The sequence below is a fragment of the Opisthorchis viverrini genome (genome assembly GCF_000715545.1).
Source record: "Opisthorchis viverrini unplaced genomic scaffold opera_v5_771, whole genome shotgun sequence".
In the NCBI taxonomy this organism is placed as follows: domain Eukaryota; kingdom Metazoa; phylum Platyhelminthes; class Trematoda; order Opisthorchiida; family Opisthorchiidae; genus Opisthorchis; species Opisthorchis viverrini.
In genome coordinates, this window is record NW_008752447.1 from 18,716 (window position 1) to 45,903 (window position 27,188).

The window sequence follows — 27,188 nt, forward strand, 5'->3', positions numbered from 1 at the left end:
TGGAAAGAAAGGGGGGCGGGGGGAGCAGCCGACATACTGTGTTTGGGATCAGAGCCGGATTTTTATCATTTAGTACCCTTTCTTAACAGAAGTGTATCCATTGCTTCAAACTGCTACGGTATTGTCGCAAGCGCACGAAGATATGTTAATCAGATAGACAAAGTAGTCGTATAACGCCCACCAAGAAAGCCCCGCATCAACGTCGTAGCTGCGAAAGCGAGGGTGACTTATCCTTACTGTTCCCAGACTCATAGCCTTTCAGACGGAGAAGTGTTTGGCATCATACTCCAGGTCAAGAAACTGAGTGTACTGAGAGGCCTGAAGTTATACTTCAATTGCTTGAAGCCTTTAACGGTCTGGCTACCCAATAAGTTACTTTACCAGGAGTGTGTGACAAAGAAATAAAAATAAATACGTTAGGTTGGACATACAAAAATAAAGGGATCAGATGGAACAGGCTCACTAAAATTGTTCTCTCTAAAATAGTCTGTCGTTGGCCCAGGTCATCGAATAAACAATAATCAAATTATGGTGGTCCAGAGGTCTTCTTCTGCACGGTTCCCACAAATAATAGATTCCAAAAACGTCTGAAATGTTTTGTACCAGAGTTAGTACATGAGACTCGCGAATGACCGCTGCAAGCGCGTGCAAAATCAGAAGAGAGAGTCGAAGCACGTGACTACGCTAGTATTATGTGAAATCGTACAAGTTCGCGTTTTTGTAGTTTTCCGTATTGAAACCAAAAGCGATTATGCAATCGATGTATTGCGCAGTGTTCGCAGTTTGCGAGCTTATGCCCTGTTGTTCAATGGATCTGATGACACCCTAATAACCAACTTGGGATACAGGGGGAAGCAACGCGTGTTGGTGTATCCTCGGTTAATGTCTACGATATCAAGGATACTACGACTGTCAGCCTTGCCAGGCAGTCTTTGCACGACGTGTATGTTTTGAACGTCGACTGCGCCTACATTATCAGGTCACTTCCCATCGCCAAGGCTTCCGTTCCGGATGATTCGCTGCTGAGCAAATGGATGCACCTAGCGGACGTTCGACCCACACGAACTCCTGGAGACAATATCTCGATTTTGATAGAAACCAAAGTCCCAGAGGCCCACTGGGTTATCGAGCAATGTCGGGGTTCCCAGACCCATCCTTAAGCAAATCTATCGGCCTTGGGATGGGTAATTTTCGGACCAGCTCCTCCCGCAGGACCCAAACGAATGTCAGGCGATTGCCTTAGTACAGAACCTACTATTGAGGACCACATATTGAGGATGTTTGAATCGGATTTCAGCGAAAGTAAAGTACTAATAAATCACTGTCCTTAGAAGACAAGGAGATTGTGAAAATCACAGAGCAGTCTGTAAGCCTGTTGAACGGCCACTACCAGTTGCCGCTGCCTTGGAATGTCGACCGGGAGAACCTGCCTAGTAACCTGGATGTTGCGGAGAAACGGATCAGTTATTTGACTGTGCGAGAGGAAAGTTGGTTTGGACGAACGAATCGAATGAATGTCATTAAGATATCGATGCGTTTCGTTCCAGGCTACGGAACCGAGTACTCCAAAGAGTGCGTATCAGTATCATCGTCATCATCATTATCATCGGAATGTGCTGCTTGCATCAGAGTTTTATGGAATGCAATCTTGGCATCCCGTGAATTCGAAAATACGTCAGAATCTCTCGTTTGCTTGTGTACCAGATAAACAGTCATTGGCAGTAAATTATTACCCACTGAATCTAAAGAATGGATACAGCCGCACTCATTCACCAATTAGCATGAACACATCCACTCACATTGTCCAGAAATTCCGGTGCTTTTGCCGTAATATCCGATGTTGTTGGTACGTCAGTGGTTTTGTTCAGGTCTCTGAGACCTGGTTTGTACAACAGGTCACACTGGGCTACGGTACTGCGGAGCCCAGGAGAGTTTCTTTAATATAATGAAGCTACAATTGGGGGAAAGATGATTAGTGGTAGCTGTAAAACCATCGAATTCATGTTTAAGATGACACCATACCTTTTACTCACCGTCCGTGATTTAACCTAACATAACGCAACAATAAACACAGATGAGTGACGAAAAACGGATTCCGATTAACGTGAATCACATTATGCACCTCAGTAACATCTGACCTTAATAAGACCGGAGAATCGACCCCATACAAAATAAAAAGTATCGTTTTACGACAACTAAATACTGACGAAAACAAATACAGGCCACGATGTGTGTCCAGTATTGTGCCCATTAGTTCTGGATTCCATACACCGCCTTTTGCGTTAGATATCACGGCCAGGGAGACGACTAATTAGGCCACAACTGTTTCGGGTCCATTATTCCAAACTTTCACGTTGAGAACCCTTTCTTACGGAATTTAGATCAACTTTTCAGCCTCAACACAACAAAAACCAAGGGAAACCTAATTGATGTAGATAATTTTCCCGGGTGTTGGAACCAGCGACAAGGATAACCAAGTTCTTTGCGGGATTATTGTTAAATATAAATGATGAATTGTGGACATTGACGGCTTCCAACTATGTAACGTAGTCGATTCAGAACAGAAACGCAATTTACATAATTTCAAAGCGAACAACAACGCATCATATTCAGGCTTGCCTGAAAATTCATGCGCCTGCGTTTGTATACTGTGCTTCTCCTGTGAATCAAACTTTGCCTTACAAATGTATGGCGATAATTTGAAAAAAGGTATCCACCACAAATCTAATAAGTCTGCAGTAGAAAATTTATGCTAATCAGCATATGGCCGTTCGTACAAACTTATTCCAACTATGCGTGCGCATTGGTGATTTGGGGTTTTTTCTAGGACTACGTTGAGCGCCCATGCGCTTCAGGCAGAACTGAGAAGCAACCTGATTCTACAAAATTGTTTTCATGTGTCTGCTGGCTGAATGGGTATCTTTGAAATTCCTCTGGATCACTGGGGACAATAATGCGGATTTTTTCATTAAAACGTCATGGTGAAAACGTGTATCCCAGTCGGAATTGTCCCAACCTGTTCATAATATCAGTGAGAGGAATTAGGCTTTTTGCGGAGTAGTTTATTACAAAATACCACTTGATAAGTTACGGACTATTTGACAGCAAGGCACAACTCTCCTATCCATCTTAATTACAAAAACTGAACATCCATCCTCACCTAAACCCGTCTAGCTGAACACTCCTGGATATTCACTGCGCGTTGCTCAAGTCCAAACAAATGGTAAAAGCGTGTTCACGAATCCCGCAAAGGCCTCTCTTTTCAAGCGGGTTTACAAGAAGAGAACTTACTACTCCCATGCCCCCCATCATCAATGTCACCGTTACACACATCCACCTTTAAAGCTTGTTCGCATGCCATCACTTTCCATTTACCTCCGCCAGGTCGGGTTCTGCAGCGGGTCTAGTCGGCGGCCTTTTCGATATGTCATGCCGCTTACGAATCCGCGTTCCATTTACACTTTTCGACCCCCGGCCATCTTGCATCGGATAGACATTCCCTAGGCAGTCGGTAGCGACTAACGCACCCTGCCATTGACTGCCTAGCTCACGCGACCCCAGTCCACTCCTTACAGGATTCTGGTGATACTTCTACTTCAATTTCGTTCCCATGAGGAATGTTCGCGTCATTCTACTTGCCGTTTCCTGCCTAGTATTTTCCAGAACGTCGTTTAAGTTTTCTTGAGCTCTCCTTCCTTCCTACTCTAGCCGGTTCGAAGACAAGCGTGTTGCCGGCCAAAAGCCAATTTCACTAGTTACATTGTTACACACCTTCACCCTTTAAAGGTCGTTCGCATGCCACCGATTTTCATTCACCTCGGTCAGGACGGCTTCTGCAGCGGTGTCACAGGAAAAGGACCCGTGAAATCCAAGGACCACTGCTCGCCCCTTTCTGGGACAGCAATAGGTTCCATGGAATACGTATCGTGTCCTATTTCATCATTTGGCATCGCTTGCAGGAACCCAAATAATCCATCACCTTACTTCTCAAACCGGGACAGCATTCAATCTGCCAAAGCATATGCCATCCCATGGCATTCGACGATAACGTTTCCGTTCAAAACGGGTAGCACAACATCCGAATCATTGGCGTTCCAGTAAATTATGCCAGCTTTCTTCGGACTCACCCAGTCTTAGTGATTCTGGAGCGGTTCCGATTCCTTGTCCCCCTCTTCAATCTCAATGCTCCTTCCATTTAACAAAGCGAGTAGAGCCATTCGAAAGACAGGATCGTGTTGTTGGAGTTGCATTAACCTCCCGGCATCCAGTTCGATGACGAGAGCACTGGCTCCAATCATGATCCTGAGGACCTCATTTTCAACCTCTGGTCCTGACGGCGAATCATTCAAGTTGTTCTTTTTCCCTGGCACGTGCTGCATTGTAATGTTGTACTCTTGAAGTCGGAATGCCCTACACGCGAGCTTTTTCGAGGATCTCTTGTGTTTTTCATCCAATCCAGGAGGTTGGGATTGGTTTCGACATGAAATCTTTGCACAAACAGATATGGCTTCCATTTATCGAGGGCCCAAGCGGCCTCCGAACACTTTCTCGATGGTCGACCAAGTCGTACATTTGCAGGCATAGAGCCCCAGTCCTTAACAAACAGGCTGTGGTATGCTGCCGTAGAGACCGCTTTGAATGGGGAGCAGCACAATCATTGATATTTGCCAACATTCTATGGCAGTGGGCTAGCTTCTCCGTAACCCGCTTTCTGATCCAGTGGTGTCACCAAAATTCGTGCAAGTTGTGTCTTGGCTCCAGTCATCCGCAGACCAGCCTCACTGCAGCGCTTGGATAACCGTCAAGCTTGATGGCGCCATACCTTGTCACTAATGCGGTCGGCCGGCATGTCCAACTGGGCTGCACCGAGTCCCTAACAGAGTTCCAGTCGATCTTCCAAGAACCGCTTCTAGCCTCATGCAGTGTCGACTTCGTCCGGACCGTGAGAAGGATCTCCAGCGGCGCAAACTTACTCCGGTCGGTCTCCATTTCGGCGGCCGCCGCGACCTCCTTAATATCCTCCGGAGAGTTTCAAACATCCCCATCAACAAAGGGATGTGGTTTTGGAATCTTGGTCTTTATCCCGGTTACGGCACGAACTAAAAGGATGTAGACCATCCCTGCGGGGTAATCTATTACAAACTTCCAGTTGACCAGTTGCAGACTATTGAACAGGAAAACAAACCTCTCATATGCAACTTAACTAGAAAAACTATCTTTTATCTTCGACTAAACGCGTCTTGCAGAACGTTTCTGAATATTCCACAAAGATCTCTCTTTTCAAGCGAGTTTATAGGAAGAGAACACATTACTCTCATCCCTGCCTCATTTCTAGTATCACCGTTACATCAGCAATCCATGAGTAGATCAGAGAAAGAATGGCTTTATAAGATGACTGAATCTTTCTTTTGATAAGTCGTCACCCGAGGAACCTGTCAATAATATGTGACTATATCGGTAATTTCTTTGATTGAAGGATGAGCGGCGCTATATCTAGTCTAACTGAGAGCTAATCGCACTACTGTTCTTGGCCAAACTCTTACNTACGGCACGAACTAAAAGGATGTAGACCATCCCTGCGGGGTAATCTATTACAAACTTCCAGTTGACCAGTTGCAGACTATTGAACAGGAAAACAAACCTCTCATATGCAACTTAACTAGAAAAACTAACTTTCATCTTCGACTAAACGCGTCTTGCAGAACGTTTCTGAATATTCCACAAAGATCTCTCTTTTCAAGCGAGTTTATAGGAAGAGAACACATTACTCTCATCCCTGCCTCATTTCTAGTATCACCGTTACGTCAGCAATCCATGAGTAGATCAGAGAAAGAATGGCTTTATAAGATGACTGAATCTTTCTTTTGATAAGTCGTCACCCGAGGAACCTGTCAACAATATGTGACTATATCAGTAATTTCTTTGATTGAAGGATGAGCGGCGCTATATCGAGTCTAACTGAGAGCTAACCGCACTACTGTTCTTGGCCAAACTCTTACCTCGTCGTTCAGTGTGCGAATGAAGGAACGACAACCAGACTGATATAGTTTAGGGTTTCCTGTATTAAAATGCAATAGGTTATTGAAAACACAGCTTGGAAAATTTTTCGCATTTGTTCTACTAAGGTGTGCATGAAAAGCTTCCTTTGAAAACTTCAGCACATAACGAGAATCGACATGCATCACACCCACTGATTTGATACACCATACCGTCGAGTAGGAACTGGGTCTCTGAGTTCCCATCTTCGGGATTCCAACAGCCAGTAGACCGCGGGCATATTTTGGCATGTAACAAGGTACTAAGATTTATATTAGGAAAACTAAGTCGATCAACACAATACCAACTCAGTGAAATTGTCTGATCTGCCTGAATGTTTATACATCTCAGTATCTGCGGGGTAGATCATTTCACTGCGTAACAGATGTCGAAGTTGGGCCATTGAACCCAATGGTCAGCAGTCGTTCTACTAGTCTCACTCGTCCACATCCACCGGCAACGACTGGGAAACTGTATTCTTAACGAGAAAACCAGCGCACCCATTGATTCTTTGGTCGGATATTATGTCAAAAGCGGGGGAAATTATCACAGAATAGTGGTTAAAACAAGCACTAAATATTCGAGACTCCAAGGTACGTCTTAACTGGCCCCCGGAATTTCTAGCAAAAGTTCGTGTATTCTTGATTCTTTGGGCATCCGGACGCGCCAAAAAATGGAATTTCACTTTACCCCAGCAAGCTTGTGATTCTCTTGCTGCTCAGCTGGTCTATCCTGATGGCGTTGACACAGATCGGTCAGGATTAAACTTGTACTCTAGGTCCGCAAATGAACAAATAATCAAACATCCAGGACCTCTTTGGGGGTACCGTAATCAATATGAGCTTTCTTCTACCTTAACTCATAGCTGCGGCATCGTCCAATTTGAACGCGCCTATCCAAGGACCCAAGGAAGTTAGAATGACAGGAGTGCCCAGCCTGACGGTTACTTTGCAGCCGTTTCAAATTCATCGGCATGGGAAGCATTATTACCGCGGATGGCCAATATTTACTGAAATTTTGCAATCCCCATTTTGGCTTGACTGACAGATCAGCAACTAGATGACCAATAACCTGTAAACTCACACGAGTTGGCAATGACTTGACATGTTTTCGGCGGTTGTACCGGTCAAATAAAATGCATTCCACTGATGCTCGTACCGACAGTTGTGCTCTGTCCGATTGCTTTCAAAAGCTCTAATTTGCGCAGCGGTATTTACTTAAGTTTACTTTTCTGACCCCCGCAGCATTACAGTTAAACATAATCTGCTGAAATTCAAAGTGGCAAACTAGCGGTTTTAAAATTGGTAACATAATAACAATAGTGATATTCTTTTGTAGCCGCCACATTGCCTGAAGGAAGCACCTATGCTGAGCAATCGCCTGGGAGCCCAGGACATGTCGAGATGCCGACGGTGGATTCGAAACACGGTCAGTAATTTCGACCCTTAATTTCCCAATCCCCCTGAGCTTCCAAGCCATATTGACCTTCCGTAAGCAGCTTTTTACGGTGGAGCTGAAGTTTAAACTTCTTCCCTGAGAGAGACTGACAACAAAAATGCGAGTAACATCGTAGAAGAAGACATAAAATATGTGACCGTTTCAAGAGGTTTCAGGGCTGCGAATAAATGCCCAAAAGCTTAATCACACAAAGTGACCAGGTCACCAAATCGGTCAGGTTATTAGTCAGACAGGGAACCAATGAGCGAACCCAATTCAGGTAGTCAATATGGATCAGTGTTTCGTGTGAATTGAGGCTAGTGTCGGTTACTCAGGTTGTGAAAATCTTCATTTGGTTGGTTGGAGGATTTTCAAATGAATTCTGATCGGATGTGTTTCGCTAGACCCCACCCACCCACTCCAGGGTGCTTCAATTGATGATTAACTTCGGTTACCACTAATCGTTACCACTTATCGATTTCCCTTGGTCATTCTGGGTTTCTGGGAGCTCCGAGAATATAGTTTGAGCGAGTGGTTTGAGGTCAAGTGAAATTCAGTGATGACTACTCAACGGTCTGTTGACGGCACACCAAAACATGTTAGCTCGACTGATCCAAAACCGTTCTTCACATGCTTGCCAGTAACACACCTTCTGTTCAATTAGCACTAGTATGCTTGACGATTTCTGCAGCCTCGGCTATCAATCTATGTGACTTGGACCGTGGACCTCGTCTCAAAACCTAAATATTTTTTAAATCTATTTGTGTCCTTTATCCAGTGCGTGTTCCACAATTACCGAGTCTTTCAATGACTCTTCATTATCATCTGCGTTTCTCGGAGGCCGGTTTAATTTCTTAGTGCGCTCTCCGATTCTGGTGTGTAGTTACTTGGCCTTCTGCCCTACATAGACATTGATGCAGTCGGTACACTTAGTTTTATGAACACAGTCCCTGGTTTTGTTTGCTAGGGTGAACCTTCAAGTGCACCGGTGCAGAGTGCAATGGTTCCCTCTCTGGAAACCTATTCTTGTGTTGGCCGTGTTCAGAAATCTTCGAATGGTCTCGGATGCCCCTGGATTATATGGAATAACAGCAGTCCCGATCTTTCCTTATTGGGCGCTAAAACCGGTACCAACACTCTTCGCAACTGACGTCCAATCAAGCTAGGTAGAATTGCACTACCCCGAAGTTTCTTCTTTACTTCAATCCGGGCTGCGGACCGATCAGCTTCTTCCATGCACAGTGCCCTTACACGCTTAAACATTGATGAGGTAATCCTAGCGACGGTCAGACGAGTGTCTCCAGTGTCGGTTGGCTTTTCGTACACTGTGGTTTTTAGTTTCCCCCCGACCTTATGCGTCACGCCGTCTAAAAACCCCAGTGCACAAGAAGTTGGCTCTATTTGCATAATTAATTTGATGTGTAGGGTCAGTAAATTCAGCGACTCAGTTTCTTCAGTTACTCGCCGAACCATTTCTCGTTTCAACATGACGAAACTCTCATCTACATACGGCCAGGCTAAATATGTGATGGGTTGCCAACAGTTCTCAGCAAAAGTACCAGTATTATATGACGCCTAAACAACAGCGTATTACGTACCTCGAATACTGTGCCAACTGGAATACTAAGCAGGCTTTTGCACCATGTTCGGTTGAAGCGAACCATCGCAAATCTGTTATTCAACTGGATTCATCTGAGTCTCCTCCCAAAAGCGAATTTATGTGAAAATGAGCTAAGTTCTCAAAATCTGTCCAAGTTCGGTTCAAGAAGATTATGGTGTTGATGGACCGATAACGAAGAATGACGGAACCAGTAGTGAGCTTTCGAAGGAGTTTCAGCAAACGTGTTTGCATTGTGACTTCCTGAATGAACACGCATTCCCCCACAGCCTAGCTAGTTACCGGTGATACAACAAATACAATTTCGTTAGGTTGGATGTCGACATGAATTTGACCGAGATTACGAACATCTGGATCCTTGATTTCGGAGTGACTCAACGTTCTACTCGTTAGTATCCAGCGACATGTATACGGAATATCTGCAATAGCCGGGTTGTAATTTATGTACCAGTGAATGCTGAGAAGCCCTTAGCAGAGTGGATGCATATCAGAAACAACTATTATACATTTGCAGACAATGGGTCAGGAAACAAAAACACTTTTATGCGCACTGTTTCAAAATAAAACATTATTGTTCCTCTTCTTGAACTTCTCTCAATATTCACTGATCACCACGGAAGTGTAAACGTGTGATGCCCGCCGCAACCTTCTGATCAATCAAAAGACGCAGATTTTGACCGTCTATCAAGTTGGGGGGTAATTTCAATCTGGTTGACTGTATGGAAGCTCGATAGGCTAGCAGCATCGTTGTCACCGGTCGCTTCCTTCAGTCATCTGCCACTCCTTGATCGTTCGATTATTTCACTAGTTTGCGGTGATATGGTGCCGTTCCTATCCGCACGGTACCCAACTTCTGCGTTTGCAAATGAGTGTATATTCACCAATTTCGTGCAATTTGGCTTCAAGTGGAACATAATGTTGACGGAAATTCGGGGATTGCGCCTCTTTGATGAGACCTGAGAAAGTCGAATTTATTTATTTGTTTCTTATTTATTTATTTATTTTTATTTATTTATTTATTTATTTTATTCCTCATTCCGCCAAACATGCAAGTTGCCTGTTCGATGCCGTATCCTTTGGTCAATTTTTGTGGTTCTCCCACCATGAAAGGACGTTGCGTACATTGCTTCATCAGCTTCATACTTCGCCTGTTTCGAAAATATTTTCCGCCAAACACCATTTTGTCATCACGGAAATGAAGCAGTCCTTGAACAATGTGGGAGACCAGACTTTGAATATCCACACGGTCGTTTCAGGCGTGCGGGTGTAATGAACATGATTAGTGCTCTATTCGTCGCCCTATTTATTATTCTCGTGTAATAATATTCTAGATTCTGTCATTTGGAATACATCGGTGCTACTTGTTTTGCTGTGCTACATTCTGGATTTCTAGTTCGTGTGATTATACCGATATACGTGCAAATTTATTTCTCACATCCCCCACCTAGATGAGATCAGGAATAATTGTCCAAGCGCCATCTGAGACCTTTCAACCAGTGTCATGTTTCTTTGCATTCAAGTTCTGACATTTCTCCCGTCCCATTACTCTATGCAACTCCAACCTTATTTCCACAACTCCTGGTCCGAATTATGTTCTACCAAATTGGTTCCGTGAATGTGCCTCAGAGTATACTCCAAAAACCCTCAACTTCTACATTTGTTAACCTCTTTCAATGAGATGAGTACGTGCCATATGCGTGGCCATTTGTCCTGGGCCGCATTGATGTCCCTGAGGATGTCTTCAGGACACTCTTTGGCACGTTGCTTTGAACGTCAAGACATAAGTGCACCTTCATCCTGACTTGGTGGATCAAGAGCTGCGGTACAAGCCGCCAAATTCTCACGTTTTGCACCGTGTGGTCATTGTAATTATTCACCAATCTTCTGTTCAGTCGCTCCAATTTTTTCCTGCATTTTGTCAATGAATGTCTGCGTTTCTGGTCAGAGGTGACACAACCGTGAACAACTCTTATTCCACGACGACGAATTTACTTTCCCATCATCGATTTTATAGTCCAGTGGCTACAAAGTTTGTTAGCGTCGGTAGACATTCAGCGAGACCGCAACAAATGGTTTAACCTAGAATAATTCGCTCGCCTGCGTGAATGTCAACTCCCAGTAATTTTTGCACAATACGACATAACTGGGGGCGTTCATGTGTAATCAAAATAAGAAATATAAATCAATCATTCAGATGCGTAACGTTCCAACCAAAGAATTTGCGAGGGTTGAGATACTGCCGAACTCTACGCAAAAGCAGCCGGAGTGCGTGAGCTGGTCGTTTCAAGAATAGTTGTGCAGATTTTATTGTGTATCATCCATGCGGTTAATGGGCCTGTTTTGTCGCCTAGCGTTTTATTGGTCAGTTCCTAAGCAGGTATTTTTCCTTCCCTCTCCACTGTGCTGATTTCTGTGCAGTGCTTCTCATCTGGTTTATCCAAATTGTTTCCTATGGAGTAACCAGATAGGGATTCTGCACAAGATACATGAGGATTGTAGTCGATGCAATCCCGTCCATCGCGCATGAACATCGACTGGTTGATGAATATGATACAAAAAAATCAGGCTGTCAATGTGGTAAGAGAACAAACGCCCAAAACAGACAATTCCAAAAAAAGGAATTACAAATCTGACTGTTAGACAAAATAACGCCTTCCCAAAGACTCTATCTAAATATCCGATGAAGTTTCAAATGGCTGTATGAGAACATATTCAAAGTCGATGTGGCTAAGTTAGGTGAAGCGTCTCTAGAACGGTTTTAGTGACCACGAGAAATACTGACATTTGGGCAGTGTGTTTGAGTCGACGGACGACACAAAGCTATTCTACCTGTGTCGGCCGACTGGCCTAATTTTGTTCGTCCTGTGCATCAATCATGTATTTGTACGTCAGATATGTGGAGGCGTCGTGATGAGTCCACACGACCTGTGAATCACGACGGTTTTACCTAAATACTTTTGGTTTTTACCGAACGATCCCTGGACGGCTAGGTTGACAGATGGCAATTCATTTTATTTTGGAAAATGCACACAACACGCTGTGTGCCCGTTAGGAACAGACGTTATGGACAGACTGAACATGGATTTCCAAACTGTACCCAGCTTCGCACAGCTCCATTAGATGTGTTGTGTGGCGGGCTGCCTCAGAGACCTGAAGACAGAGAGAGAGCGGCACTTCAGCTAGGAAATAAGTTCAGGCATGCAAACGAAGTATTTAGTACGCACACCGCGGATCGAGGATCACGCATATCCAACACAGGTTGGGACCAAACAATAGCAAAGATTTCAATGGAACGGGAGTACGTGTTCACACAAGGTTCACCTTAAAGTGCACCAACCGACTTCAGCATTCCCGACAAAATGTGCCAAATATGCTCCATAGTGGTGGGGCACACTGATGGTCAACCGGGGCGCTGACATTGGAAGAATGAACTCATGTGAGGTGTTGCAGAGTATCAACATATTTGAATTTCGGATATTTCGAAGCGTCGTGATGTAAATTCCTTCACTGCCAGCGGAGAACACGCGATTTTTAGCTAGTAGCAGATGAATTAAACCCTGTGAACTCTACGAAACAAAATACAACCCCCATTTCTGGGCTCATCAAGTAGACGCATTTCGAATTGGACAGATTTTGACAAATGCTCCAGCTTGCACACAAATTTGGTTTTGATAGGGGACACACGTGAACCACCAATGATGGTTTCCTTCAAATAAATGATCATCTAGAACACAAGGCTGATGGGATCTCAGGAAGTGCGCCTACCTGTGAGCCCCAAGGAAAGCGAAGCTGGTCGTGAGCTGTTCAGAAAATTCAGGAGTCTTTTCAGTACTCCTATTTGTGCTACTAATCCCGCTGTGGTGATAATGAAGTATTTGAACCAACGACGAACGTCCATGATAAGATAGGACTCTGGTTACAACAGCTGTCCACCGTGAATGTGGATTTGATGAGCCCCTAGAAGAGCGAAACTAGTCGTCAGCTGTATACAATTACCAGCGGGCCTTCCAATATTCCTATTTGTTTACTGATTCAGCTGTGTTGATAATGAAGTATTTGAAAGGATGACGAGCGCCCACAACAACAAAGAATTCTGGTTGCAACGGCTGTTGGTCGTGAAGGTGGCGGAAGAGAAACTGGTCGGGACTGTTTTAGGAATTTTAAAATCAGTCAGGCAATATAGTTTGTTCATAATCCACCGAGGTTATATAAGTTAGTCATCCACACGCGGAAGTGTCTGGGCTATTTTCGGTTAACCACACCTCGCCATTAGATCAAATCATATGTCAGATGGACGAATAGAATGCCTGTGCTTTTCATTGAACCACCTCTGTACAGAATGGTTTTGCGTGTTCCAAAAATGCCTTCACTAATGAAGGACTACGCTAGATTCTCTTATGTTTCCACTTGCCGTTGTGTGACAAAAGTGGTAATTTTTTTCGTTGAGGTGTAATATTTAAGCCAGGCATATTTTGAAATCCAAGGATTCTCCGGGAAGTAATCAACTGAGAATAAACTGTTTACGCCGACCGAACAGCCACGAACAGAACACGTGTCTCGACGACGATTAGTCATGCCATTTAGGCGATCGATTACTCAGAATAGAGAGTGTGGAGATCAACTGACCAAAAGCACGTTCCATTGAAAAAAAACTTGGAAGTTTGAAAAAGCAAATCTTACACCCCACAACAAAAGCTCTATAATTGGAGAGAACCGACAATGCTGTGGTGCTGTTACTAAAGATATTGGACGATTTTTTGGGAGAAACAACGGTATGGTGTGCCTTTCGGCTAGATGTAAGTTTGATGAACTGTGTTTCTGCGTGTGTCCTTGATCAATTCTAAATGTTGAAATTATTTGCAGTATTTCGTATCTACGAAAATGGTGTAGAAGAGCTCAGTACGGTAGTCCAGATGGTCAAACTCTAGTGAGTCCCAAGGCACAAAAGCAGGTTATCCGCCTTCTTTCAAGCAAACTACTTGCGGGTAGAATCAAACGAGTTTTTGTAAAAAAGGGGCTGGTCTCTTCTCTCAAAAAAGCCTCATTTATACCACCGTATACAGAATCACCAGAGTTATCAAAACACTGAAAACACGATACACACTCAAATGAAAACAGAGATATTAATGTGAAATCACCCGGGTTCATTAATCATGAGTATCATCTTGGGATTGTATTTCCACTGTTTTACCGCGCCGATTGTTCCAGCTCTCTGTCGGTCGGCCAACTAAACTGAACTGAAATGAAATGAACTAAATTAAACTGAACTGAATTGACCTCAGGCAGCTTCATCCAGCTGCTGTCAATCATGGTATATCCATGTGCTTACTCCATAACTCTTCGGATTGTTTACAATTCCGATTTATCTACATCAATTTCCACCCTTCATCAGTAGCCCTAGTGAGTGCGGTTTATGGCGGAAAACAGCCTACAACATGTTCGACTAATGAACACCATGTTGCGCCATTAACCTCCAATTTCAGGAAAAGACCGTAGGTGCTAGTTATGTGGGTTTTACAGGTCCCCCGAAATTTAATTATCTTAGCGTTTAACTCAGAGTAATTTTGCGACTGAGGCTCCCCTTAGGTGACGACGTGGGTGAAAGCATTGGCTAGAAGTGTATGTATATTTTTGCACGCCTTATTTCGGTGCACTACGAGGTCTACTTGCCTTCTGAACTGTAAAGCAGTGCGTCCGGAATTGGTCGAATACTGCTTTGAAACACATGAGATTTTCCCTCGTGGACAAGTTCTTTACCGTTGGTTTATGGTGGGTTATCACATCCACCACGATGTCACGGAACGTGATTTTGACGATGTGGCCAAGCTGAAATAACCGTGGAGAATGTTTGTGAGTGATTATGGAAAGAATAAATAACATTCCTCCTGCATCAAAACGAAGCACGTTGGATTTTTGGGTGGCTTCAAGAAACGGCCGATGAAATATTGGACTGATGACGTTTACCCCTTCCCATGGATACTCGATAACTATTCCCCACCACACAAATAGATTCCTATATAAATGTTTTTAACGTGCACTCTGACCATTTGCTGGGATAAACCAGATAGGAAACATAAAAATGCAAACCTGAAGCGCGCGGTGCAGCCTTCGCCAAGCGGTTTCATCTTCTTCCCCAGTTGCGCCCTCCATCAAGCGTCGAGACTTTGAAAACAAATGCGCCAGGCAAGAGGGGTTTCTATCTGCAGTATTCGACTGGAGTCAAGAAAGCATTTCAGCAACACTTATTGCTAACAGGAGCTCTGTCAATGCTGACTGGCAGACTTGACTTCGTAGGCTACGTACTATTGGAAAGAAACGACATAGAATCACTCGGTTGCCAGGGTAAACAAAAAATTACTGACGAAATTCATTCTTCTATACACCAGTTTGGAGTACGCAGAACATCGCTAATATTTCAAAGGATTACTCTGCATATAAGAAACGGGCATTGATTCTCACGTGTAGTTTTATGCCCTTGGAAACATCCAACTAAACTCGTTGGTGATACGACAACCCCGTTAAATAATTAAGTAGCACCTTGGTTTTCGAAGGGGATAATTTCTGTGCACTTTTCATGGTCAGTTGTAAACACTATGTTCCTACGGAGTGCGTTACATGAAATGGACGAATAATTGCAATCAATAAAACATCAGTAAGTTGGACTGAGAGGTTTTTGACATCAGCGCGATTATCACTGATCATGCTACAGGCAATCATCAGACACTCGATGATTTTGATCTATGGTTTGCCCGTTCGGCTGTGTTTAAGTGGATTGGCCACTATTCATCTAAATGCGTGCCTATCTATGTATTCGCGTCTATCAATCTATCTATTCGTCGGTCTGTTCGTCAGCTAGACTCTTTGATTCACTGTTTATCTATCTACCTACCTACCAAACTACCTACTTATCTATCAATATATCTATCTATCTACCTATTTACCTACCAATATACCTATCTATCTATCTATCTATCTATCTATCTATCTATCTATCTATCTATCTATCTATCTATCTATCTATCTATCTATCTATCTATCTATCTATCTATCTATCTATCTATCTATCTATCTATCTATCTATCTATCTATCTATCTATCTATCTATCTATCTATCTATCTATCTATCTATCTATCTATCTATCTATCTATCTATCTATCTATCTATCTATCTATCTATCTATCTATCTATCTATCTATCTATCTATCTATCTATCTATCTATCTATCTATCTATCTATCTATCTATCTATCTATCTATCTATCTATCTATCTATCTATCTATCTATCTATCTATCTATCTATCTATCTATCTATCTATCTATCTATCTATCTATCTATCTATCTATCTATCTATCTATCTATCTATCTATCTATCTATCTATCTATCTATCTATCTATCTATCTATCTATCTATCTATCTATCTATCTATCTATCTATCTATCTATCTATCTATCTATCTATCTATCTATCTATCTATCTATCTATCTATCTATCTATCTATCTATCTATCTATCTATCTATCTATCTATCTATCTATCTATCTATCTATCTATCTATCTATCTATCTATCTATCTATCTATCTATCTATCTATCTATCTATCTATCTATCTATCTATCTATCTATCTATCTATCTATCTATCTATCTATCTATCTATCTATCTATCTATCTATCTATCTATCTATCTATCTATCTATCTATCTATCTATCTATCTATCTATCTATCTATCTATCTATCTATCTATCTATCTATCTATCTATCTATCTATCTATCTATCTATCTATCTATCTATCTATCTATCTATCTATCTATCTATCTATCTATCTATCTATCTATCTATCTATCTATCTATCTATCTATCTATCTATCTATCTATCTATCTATCTATCTATCTATCTATCTATCTATCTATCTATCTATCTATCTATCTATCTATCTATCTATCTATCTATCTATCTATCTATCTATCTATCTATCTATCTATCTATCTATCTATCTATCTATCTATCTATCTATCTATCTATCTATCTATCTATCTATCTATCTATCTATCTATCTATCTATCTATCTATCTATCTATCTATCTATCTATCTATCTATCTATCTATCTATCTATCTATCTATCTATCTATCTATCTATCTATCTATCTATCTATCTATCTATCTATCTATCTATCTATCTATCTATCTATCTATCTATCTATCTATCTATCTATCTATCTATCTATCTATCTATCTATCTATCTATCTATCTATCTATCTATCTATCTATCTATCTATCTATCTATCTATCTATCTATCTATCTATCTATCTATCTATCTATCTATCTATCTATCTATCTATCTATCTATCTATCTATCTATCTATCTATCTATCTATCTATCTATCTATCTATCTATCTATCTATCTATCTATCTATCTATCTATCTATCTATCTATCTATCTATCTATCTATCTATCTATCTATCTATCTATCTATCTATCTATCTATCTATCTATCTATCTATCTATCTATCTATCTATCTATCTATCTATCTATCTATCTATCTATCTATCTATCTATCTATCTATCTATCTATCTATCTATCTATCTATCTATCTATCTATCTATCTATCTATCTATCTATCTATCTATCTATCTATCTATCTATCTATCTATCTATCTATCTATCTATCTATCTATCTATCTATCTATCTATCTATCTATCTATCTATCTATCTATCTATCTATCTATCTATCTATCTATCTATCTATCTATCTATCTATCTATCTATCTATCTATCTATCTATCTATCTATCTATCTATCTATCTATCTATCTATCTATCTATCTATCTATCTATCTATCTATCTATCTATCTATCTATCTATCTATCTATCTATCTATCTATCTATCTATCTATCTATCTATCTAGGACGAATAATTGCAATCAATAAAACATCAGTAAGTTGGACTGAGAGGTTTTTGACATCAGCGCGATTATCACTGATCATGCTACAGGCAATCATCAGACACTCGATGATTTTGATCTATGGTTTGCCCGTTCGGCTGTGTTTAAGTGGATTGGCCACTATTCATCTAAATGCGTGCCTATCTATGTATTCGCGTCTATCAATCTATCTATTCGTCGGTCTGTTCGTCAGCTAGACTCTTTGATTCACTGTTTATCTATCTACCTACCTACCAAACTACCTACTTATCTATCAATATATCTATCTATCTACCTATTTACCTACCAATATACCTATCTATCTATCTATCTATCTATCTATCTATCTATCTATCTATCTATCTATCTATCTATCTATCTATCTATCTATCTATCTATCTATCTATCTATCTATCTATCTATCTATCTATCTATCTATCTATCTATCTATCTATCTATCTATCTATCTATCTATCTATCTATCTATCTATCTATCTATCTATCTATCTATCTATCTATCTATCTATCTATCTATCTATCTATCTATCTATCTATCTATCTATCTATCTATCTATCTATCTATCTATCTATCTATCTATCTATCTATCTATCTATCTATCTATCTACGTATCTATCCGTCCACTTATTTAGCAGTCTACCAATCCATCTATCACTCTATCTATCTAGCTATTTGGTGCAAATCACATGGATTGTTTGTCGGATTAACTCCCTTGATCTCAGTAACTCTTGTTCATATCAAATATATTTATTTGAGTTTATTTTGTCAGTTCTTAATTAGCAGTGCTCGTGGATATTAACTGGGTTGTTTGGCGTTTCTGCCAACTAAGTGACCACCTGTTAGACTGTCATTGGAACGTGAAGTGGCCAGTTGATTCTTTGACATCTAGTGGCGTAAGAAATGACTGTTAAATATAAATATCTCAAAATATGGAATATCGCGCCCAACACATACTTCTATCGGCCCATCATTCCGGTTCATCAGTAGATCATAATGATCTTGGAATTTTCCAACTGGTAGACTTCCCATCGCCTGAAATTAACAATAAACAGACACTTATCAATTCATTGTCAAACAAGATAGGGTCTTATTCCAACCAATGAAGAAGCGGCTCACCATGAAACCGTAACTTTCACACCTTAGTACTCACGTGTTAGTGTTGATAGATCTGGTTGATCAATGAACCTCAGTTTCGAAACCCGTTTGAAAAACATCAGTGTATAGCTCTGATGTCCACATCAGTAGTAGTATCACCTAAGTTTGCTCGTTCAAGTCCATGACAAAATTCAATACTACATTGGCTAAATTTCTCCGTATCCTACCGGGTGCAATGTCCGATGTTTTGACGTATATAGTGAATGTGCGCTTTGTCGTGCATATGTCTGAATCAATTAACGTAGCTAGCTGGTTCGCTGATGGCGTTGTCGCAATTATGGTTCAAACTTGAATCAAACCACGACGAGTATGTGAAGTCGCTAATATCGATCGTTTATATCCATAGCACACTTCCGCTTTGTGCCGCCTAGCAGTGCCTTCTCATTTGAATGGATATTTTGCCTTCTCATGAATCCAATCTGTGATGAAAAACCAAGGAACACTGAATGGCTGTTTCCTCTCCATTGGATGCAGGAGGGCGCATCTCATTTCAGTAGGGAATTATTATTCGGCAGTCATCCGTTCAGCCACAAGTGACTGATCTGCAATGTGATTGGCTTTCACCTAACCAGCGCGCAGCGTCACTTTGCCATTGCTTGCTTATCCGAGAAAGGACACTGGCTAGGCTTGGGTACCTAGATGCCTGGACAAGCTAGCTTTCTGAACTCCGTCTATGAAACCTGAATTTCCTAATCAAATATTTTCTTTCATGGGCGTAACCACCTACCTGTTTTCATAACAGTTTGACTTTTCACATGTGACCCGACCGAGCCTCTCCGTGGCATTTTTCGACTTACCATTTCACCGTATTTCATCACGTGACTCATCGATGTCCTCTTTTTCACCTCTTGGTACTGTTGTTCCAGGGTAAGCTTTTTCACGTCACTCTGTGCGCGGGTACAATATAATGACAGAGGGTCTATGTGAAGCAGAAAGATCAGCTTACACAACTTTAAAAGGGATCCAAGTAGGCAAAACTGTTTAACTATCACCAGAGTAGATACAACCGAGATATGGAACGAGGCATGGTAAATTAGTTAGCACTCCGCTTTTGCAGGACACCGTGCGCGTACAACACATGTTAATGATTTGATGCTCTAAGGTCATCATCTTCGTCATCACCATTATCATCATCATAATCAAGAGCAAGAGCAGTGATGCTTCACTGCCGTGCAAGAATTTCAATACGTTTGTAATGGAAAAACGAAGGATAATGGAACAGGAAGGAAAACCTAGGGCTAGCTTACAGCATACACGTGAGTTATCCACACCTTCGATACCCAGTCGGACATTCTGGATGTAAACTGACAGCACGCACGTCATTGAAATGTTGCTTCATTTCGACAGATGTATTGAGACGAAGGCGTTCAGGAGATCCACAAGCATCATCATCGTCGTGATGATCATCATCGTCAACATCCGTGTTCAACACTCATGATTCTTTGCGCGTATTCAACATTCATTTGAAGCCCTATTCAATAGGAAAGAATCAAAATGGATGGGGAACGGACATGGTGATGTCCCACCACAATCAGCCGAGGTGCCTGCCGCTCAAGACAATTACTGAGGCGATCTGAATCGCAAACAATAACAATAACTGCAATATCATCGATTCCAGAACATGATTTGCAGCCTCTTTAACCAGTCACGTCGAGGATCAGGCAGTCTTCATCGTAGAGGACGAATTAAGAGCAGCCAGACTTTTGATATTCTCTTTAACGCCCCTATGCAAGATCAGTGGAGAACCTGATTTTGATGATAGTGAGAAATTTGAAACATTCAACTAATGGCTTAATTATTCAGGAGAGAGGCGAGAGGCGTGTCTGCGACACATATGCATAAAACTCACGAATTCCGAATGTGTAATCCAGGCATACGAGTATTCGTTCGCCAGACAAACATCGATTCACTTGTCATAACAAAAAAGAGAACAGGGTGATTCATCTTCCTTGGCTGAAGTTGTCGGGACTGTAGGTTTAGAGAGTTCAGACAACAGAACGAATAGTTCAGTATCAAAATGTGTGAAATAGTCAGGTAAAATATCGACGAATGGATCCTGTGACTCACAGAAATAATGAAGCTGCAGGCAGTCTAGAACTGACACATTAGTCAGAAGGTCGCCAAAATTTCATTGACAGAACGCAGTTCTTGACTTTCCCGAAAACCTAATCAATCCTTGAATCCAGACTGGGCGGGACTTGCCAAACACTCTCATAAACGAGACATTTATCTGGATTGGGCTGGGTCAGCCCGTCAATATCAAATCAGTATGTTAATGTATAATCTGTTATTTCTTATGGAAGACCCCCTCAGAGGAGACTGCAGACAAGAACGGTCAAAGGGAGACACGTCAGAAGCCTTGGGCCTGTTCTTCGTGGGTTGAAGTGTACTTATCATGGAAGACTTACGATCCATTTATAATTTACAAAGAAGGCAACCACCGAGCAATTGGCTTGCTGCAGTAGGACACCGGAATTTCACAGGTTTTGTACGGAATATACAATAATTTCATCTACCCGCATGAAACTACTTAAGCAGCTATTGCGACATAATCGATGAAATCTGAATTTTGTTGTATCCCCGGCTAAATGCCTCTTGCGTAGATTAAGGGGATATTTATGTTCGAGGCTCCAGAAGAGAAGTAGAATGAACTAAGATTGGAAATTCTTTCTGTTACTGGTCAGCGCGGCTTTTAAAACATATATTGATTGACATTATGAATGCTATTTCACAGGTTCCATGCAAGAATCCGCCAGAAATTTACGCTACTTACTTCCCATATTTGAAGCAAGAACATCGCGAAACATAGAGCCAGAGAAGCAAGCATCCACGTAAAACACCAATTTGTTGTACATTCTTTCCGAATGCCTGTAGACGAGGGTATCGTTCAACTCCATAGCATACAGCTGTTACGAGACATAGAGAAAAATTGTCGTGAGCTACAGATAGCACAGGGATTAAAGCAATGTAACTTTTAGTGTTGGTCATTTATACTGTTGACAGTTATAAACACCCACCTTGAAAATAGCACGGAAGGACCAATATTAGAGTCAAAAAATCGGAATAATAAAGGCTGGTCTGAATGACTAATTTTCAGAAAACTTCAACTGCTTATTTCAGGGCCGTTTTTAACCACATGTCGCACTTCCCTATCTGGGGAGAGTACTTCAGCCGTAATAACGTTTCATGAAATTTAGAGAGATTTCGATTGATTTGAACACTTCGAAATGTTATCTTACTACCAGCAGACTGTAAATAACTGAGAATTTCAGTAATTCACACGACAAACGGATTTTTCATTGAAGAAGTTGTCACCAGTGATGTGGATGCCTTGACTGAAGAATGAGTGCGGATAAATCAGGCTGTTGGTTGGTCGCACGTGGCCGATCGGTTAAACGTCGCAACAACCAAGTGCACCACTGATAATTTACAATAAGGATGAAGCTGTTGTACATTGCTTCTCGGCTTTTCATCACAAACTGGTTTCTCGTACAGAAAAACGGAAACCCCTTCATACTACCAAAGATTCGCGCTGTCTCTAATTCAGCTGATGCCTTCTTCGTATCATCTATGCATCACGAGTGACCGAATATGACCAGCTTCCTTGTTTATTGTATCCACGTTTGCTCAGCAGTCAGAATCGATCGACCGCGAAATCATGTGAGTTGAGCTACCCGAAACGCAGTGATACGTTACCATTTAAAGCACATTGACGAGACATATCAAACATAATCCTGGGGATATCACTCTTTAGAATGACGTGCGAACATCGTAGCTTGTGTTCCTTATTCGGTTGATGTGTAGGCCAGCTTGACTATAAACTCTGTTTTATAAAGAATTTCGGAATTCAATGAGCCAATATGCGTTTACCTAAGCCTTTACGAGCCGTTCGCAATTTAGCTTCCTATTAGAAAACTGTGTGCTATATATGTGAGTACCAAAGTCAACTAAACTTACATCTGCGTCTGGTAATGTGACAAAGGTGTTCCCACCGTGGCCAGAGTAGAAAATGAATACGTTGTCATAATGACCGCTGTAAGTAGGCAGAAAGGTTAAAGTGGACTTGAAGAGGAGCTTATTGGGTGGCGCTTCCACGCATAGTATACCACAAAAATCCCGCGAAAACGGAAGCATAACAAACACCTTGATCTTAATATTGTTTTGTACAATCTACTGGATATAATCAGTAGCTTAAATAACTTCAACCGGTCTGTTTTTTTGCATGACCATAAAAATATGAGAATGAAAAATCTATTCTTTGAACTTTTGTTAATTTTTATATCACGGGATATAGTAGCTCCTATGGCTCTCAATGAATGAAGTTGGTCTGAAGCAGTTTTCCACTTTAGATTTTTTATATCATCCGGCGGGTAGAGCGGTCACACGTAACATTCTGGAATCAAGCTCCTGGTATCACAATCAGAGCTGTTTATGGAAATATCTGCATAATGTACATTACTGAGAAGAAGCCTTATAACCAAGGTGAGGCGAACCTAAACAGATGAGAGATTTACGATTTTAAATTGAATGGACTTTTGCCTAGTTTTCTGGCTTGCATCCGTATGCCGACGCTATCTGTCTCTTTATGTGCAGGTCAAGAAGGCGTGGAGAGAATTTCGAAAGAACCACTTTGACATGACCAACCCACACAGTGCCTAAGTCGAAACGGGCATTGTAAAAGCTGAGCGTATTGTCGGTGAATGGTCATACAGGTTTGTGGGACTGCCCAAAAAAGGGCCGCCAGTGGACTTGGATGTAGATTATACAATCATCAGTGTTGATTTGCCTTGTTCAGCACCGTGAGAGAAAACAAATTTTGAATCTGAGTTAGCCAACATCGACCGACGCAAAATTGTACAAGTCCAGGCAGATATTTGAGCACTCACAACTGCGCATATCTGAATATTTCCGAAACGTTTTCATAGTGGCGATTGATGTTTATGATGCAATAGAAACCCCTAGTCTGAAATTGTTAAACGGGTTTCCAATGCAGTGAAGTAAATCGTTTTTCTGACTTCTGGGGGCTTTACTTAAAGAGGTTATGTACCACATTATTTACGGAGATATTAACCATCAACTTCATAAATCCCAAAACGCTGACCCTTTACACTAGAATCTTAGTTGTGATCAGCAAATGCTTCAGCAAATTCCACTTTCGCGCAAACTCACCTTTTCAGCACCTTCTTCTTGTTGGCTTCAAGTTTGTTATCGCCTTTTAATACCTTCAAGAAATTATTCTTTGTGACATCCTAAAACAGATGAACATGCATGAGAAATTATTCCTGTGACAACGGTGTTCTCCACAATCATTCCATTCACAGTACCCATCCCTTTGCCACCTCGTTAATAATTCTCATTTATAATCTGGTCTTCATCTGCACTCATATTAATTTTGCGATGGCCGCTGTGTCCTGAAAACTGAAGAAGTCTACCTTTGATCTGTTTCCTTTTAAATTCGCTCATCAAGCAATTGCGCTGAACATGGATTAACTTAAAGGACGATCAAGTAGCCTTCGTTTATCTCAGTAGCTAAAGAATGAAACACACGTGAGAGCACCACTCATTGGTACTCAAGTGAATCGGTAAAACGTGTAATTTATGATATACTTTAACGAAGTTTGCTGTCCAGGACAAGGAGCTTGGTTTGGTAGGTTTATCACTCTGCATATCACAGGATATTTCCTCGTAGCAATTTTCGTGGTTCTCTTCACAAGTACGCTAGCCTACTACGTAAACCGATAGCAAAAGTTTGAACTCGGTCACGGGCTACTTGAGAGTTCTTCATGATCTTATGACTAGTCTTCGTTCAAGTAAATTTACTGTTCTGTAGCATAGTAAAACTGATAAATCTACCCCACTGTTCATATTCTGCTTTGATCCGCAGTGTGTTTTACTTGCATCTTGTGTTACAGGGTGAACTGATGCAGAAATTCATTTGATTGCTGCGCACCGCAACACGGACTTACTTCTCCACGGTAGTCAATTACCACACCCTTGTAGACATAATCGAGCTCGTCGTCCTGGAACACTTTACCCTTGAACGGATTACTGGAATAAAAGAATGAACACTTGTGGTGGGTTTTTGAGAGTAGCTAACATATAGGTCGAAAGGAAAGAAATAAAAGGCTCATTAATTGTTGGATTTGGGTTTCTGGGCCTGTTTTTGAATAAATTTTTCCGACGATGTGTGCATTCATCGTGACAATTTTGACCAAGTGTTAACCAAATTTGCATAACGGAATAATGATGTATAGATCCTACAATGCTTCAGGTAAAGTGCACAACAAAAAAATTACAAATGTTGTGCGAAAATGTAGTTGTTTTATGTAACCTAACATTCAAAAACCACCAGTAGTAGATTTTATGAACATATTCATTATCAGTGCCCTTGAATATGATGCGATTGGGCAGGGAGCGAAATGATTCGAGTAGATGTGGCGCGCATTTACTGACCGGACCGTGGTTCCACCTTACCTCTGCTTCCCGAACACTTCTGTCTAGGCTTGAAAAACTTGGGAATATCCCTGCATTCGTTCAAACGTTTTGTGATATGACAGCTAGGCACTTTTATATGCGAGAGCCGAACGGGCAATTGGGCAGTATACGACTTACGATTAATACAGTCTCTTCGGAAGAAACAAATTTCAATGGTTTTTGGTTTTCTCTCTTCTCATCGGCTGCATTGCAAAATGTTAGGCTTACTGGATTGTCTAATTTTTATTTGCTCCAAATCACCATACGGGTGATGCGGTCATTAATTTCAGACATACTGACAAATCTGACGAGGATATGTCATCATCATCGTCATCATCGCTAACATGATCATCACCAAATGTGCTGATTGCGCCATAGTTCTATGAAAAGTCACCAAATTAGAGAAAACCTAATGTGCCACCTGCAGTGACGCATGAAACCTCATTATTGTATGCATATCTACTTCATCATTTGTACACTTGAGAAATGCGGTACGACAATGACACGTGTTAAAGCCAATCAACGAAACGCGTATTCTACATTCCAGTTGCTATCATATAGCGAAAACATGCACGCGATATTTACTTGGGATTGTTTGCAATATCGTCGTAGGCGAAGGTAATTATATTCTCCGGTGGAACTTTGTTTTTACGCATGACGTGTTACGCGTGGAAAACGTCCGCCTGAATGAGAACACAAATAACAGGAGATTTAATGATACCAGGCAGAACGGGGCACGGAGGCTAGAGAAGGTAAGCAGGATGTGTAGGATAATCCATATTTGGTGGAGTATCATTTATCCCAACAGCAGCTGGATACATTGTCTCAAGAACAAGAAGCAAGTTTCTAGTCTGGAGGAGCTTGAGTGGACCACCGTTCCACACTCAATCAAGTGTCCGAACAACGACCTGCGTACCGGAGCTGTACAGACTTGTTATGCATTGACTTGGAAAACACGTTCAAAGCTGTCGTTCGCTTGTGTACCTGAAAAATAGTCACATTGCGACGAAACCCGGTGGTTAAACCTTAAGAATGGATACAGACAAATTTATTATGTGTAAGTTTTCAATGCCATTCTCATATAACCCCATGAAAATATGGCACGAACGATTCCACGCATTTAACCAGGATGGATTTCAATGTTTATTCCAATTACATGGTACTTGATCTCACCATGTAGTTCATATTTATTTGCCCAAATTACCCTGCAATTCCGGTGCTTTCGCTGTAACAGATAATATCGTTACCACGTTAGTGGTCTTTGTTGGGATTTCTGAGAACTGGTTGAGTCAGCAGGTCGCTCTAGGCCTCGGAGCTGCGGAATCCGGCAGCATTTCTCTAATAGGATGAAGCTAAAATGTCAGGTATGATGATTAGTGGTGGCCTAAAAACCATCGAATTCCTGGAATTCTCTTGCTTTTATATAGCAGGCCACGCAATATATGTTCATCAGTTGCGCCTTCTATCCGTCGCGCTTTCGAGTGAAACACAAGAGTCATGGCATAAAACTAGGTAGA

General features: G+C 41.4%; 2 protein-coding genes across 2 annotated transcripts; one reads left to right on the forward strand and one right to left on the reverse strand.

Annotated features, from left to right (window-relative positions):
- Window positions 1-1,223: 1,223 nt before the first annotated feature.
- Window positions 1,224-1,570, forward strand: T265_15719 (hypothetical protein; the record flags this gene model as incomplete). The annotated part of the gene is made up of 2 exons (XM_009179009.1): window positions 1,224-1,302; window positions 1,332-1,570. Coding segments are annotated over 2 exons (318 nt in total), but the record flags the coding sequence as incomplete, so codon positions are not given.
- A 13,489-nt stretch (window positions 1,571-15,059) lies between these two features.
- Window positions 15,060-26,327, reverse strand: T265_15720 (hypothetical protein; the record flags this gene model as incomplete). The annotated part of the gene is made up of 8 exons (XM_009179010.1): window positions 15,060-15,109; window positions 15,179-15,304; window positions 18,997-19,074; window positions 19,995-20,084; window positions 23,155-23,230; window positions 24,367-24,446; window positions 25,164-25,245; window positions 26,257-26,327. Coding segments are annotated over 8 exons (651 nt in total), but the record flags the coding sequence as incomplete, so codon positions are not given.
- Window positions 26,328-27,188: the final 861 nt, after the last annotated feature.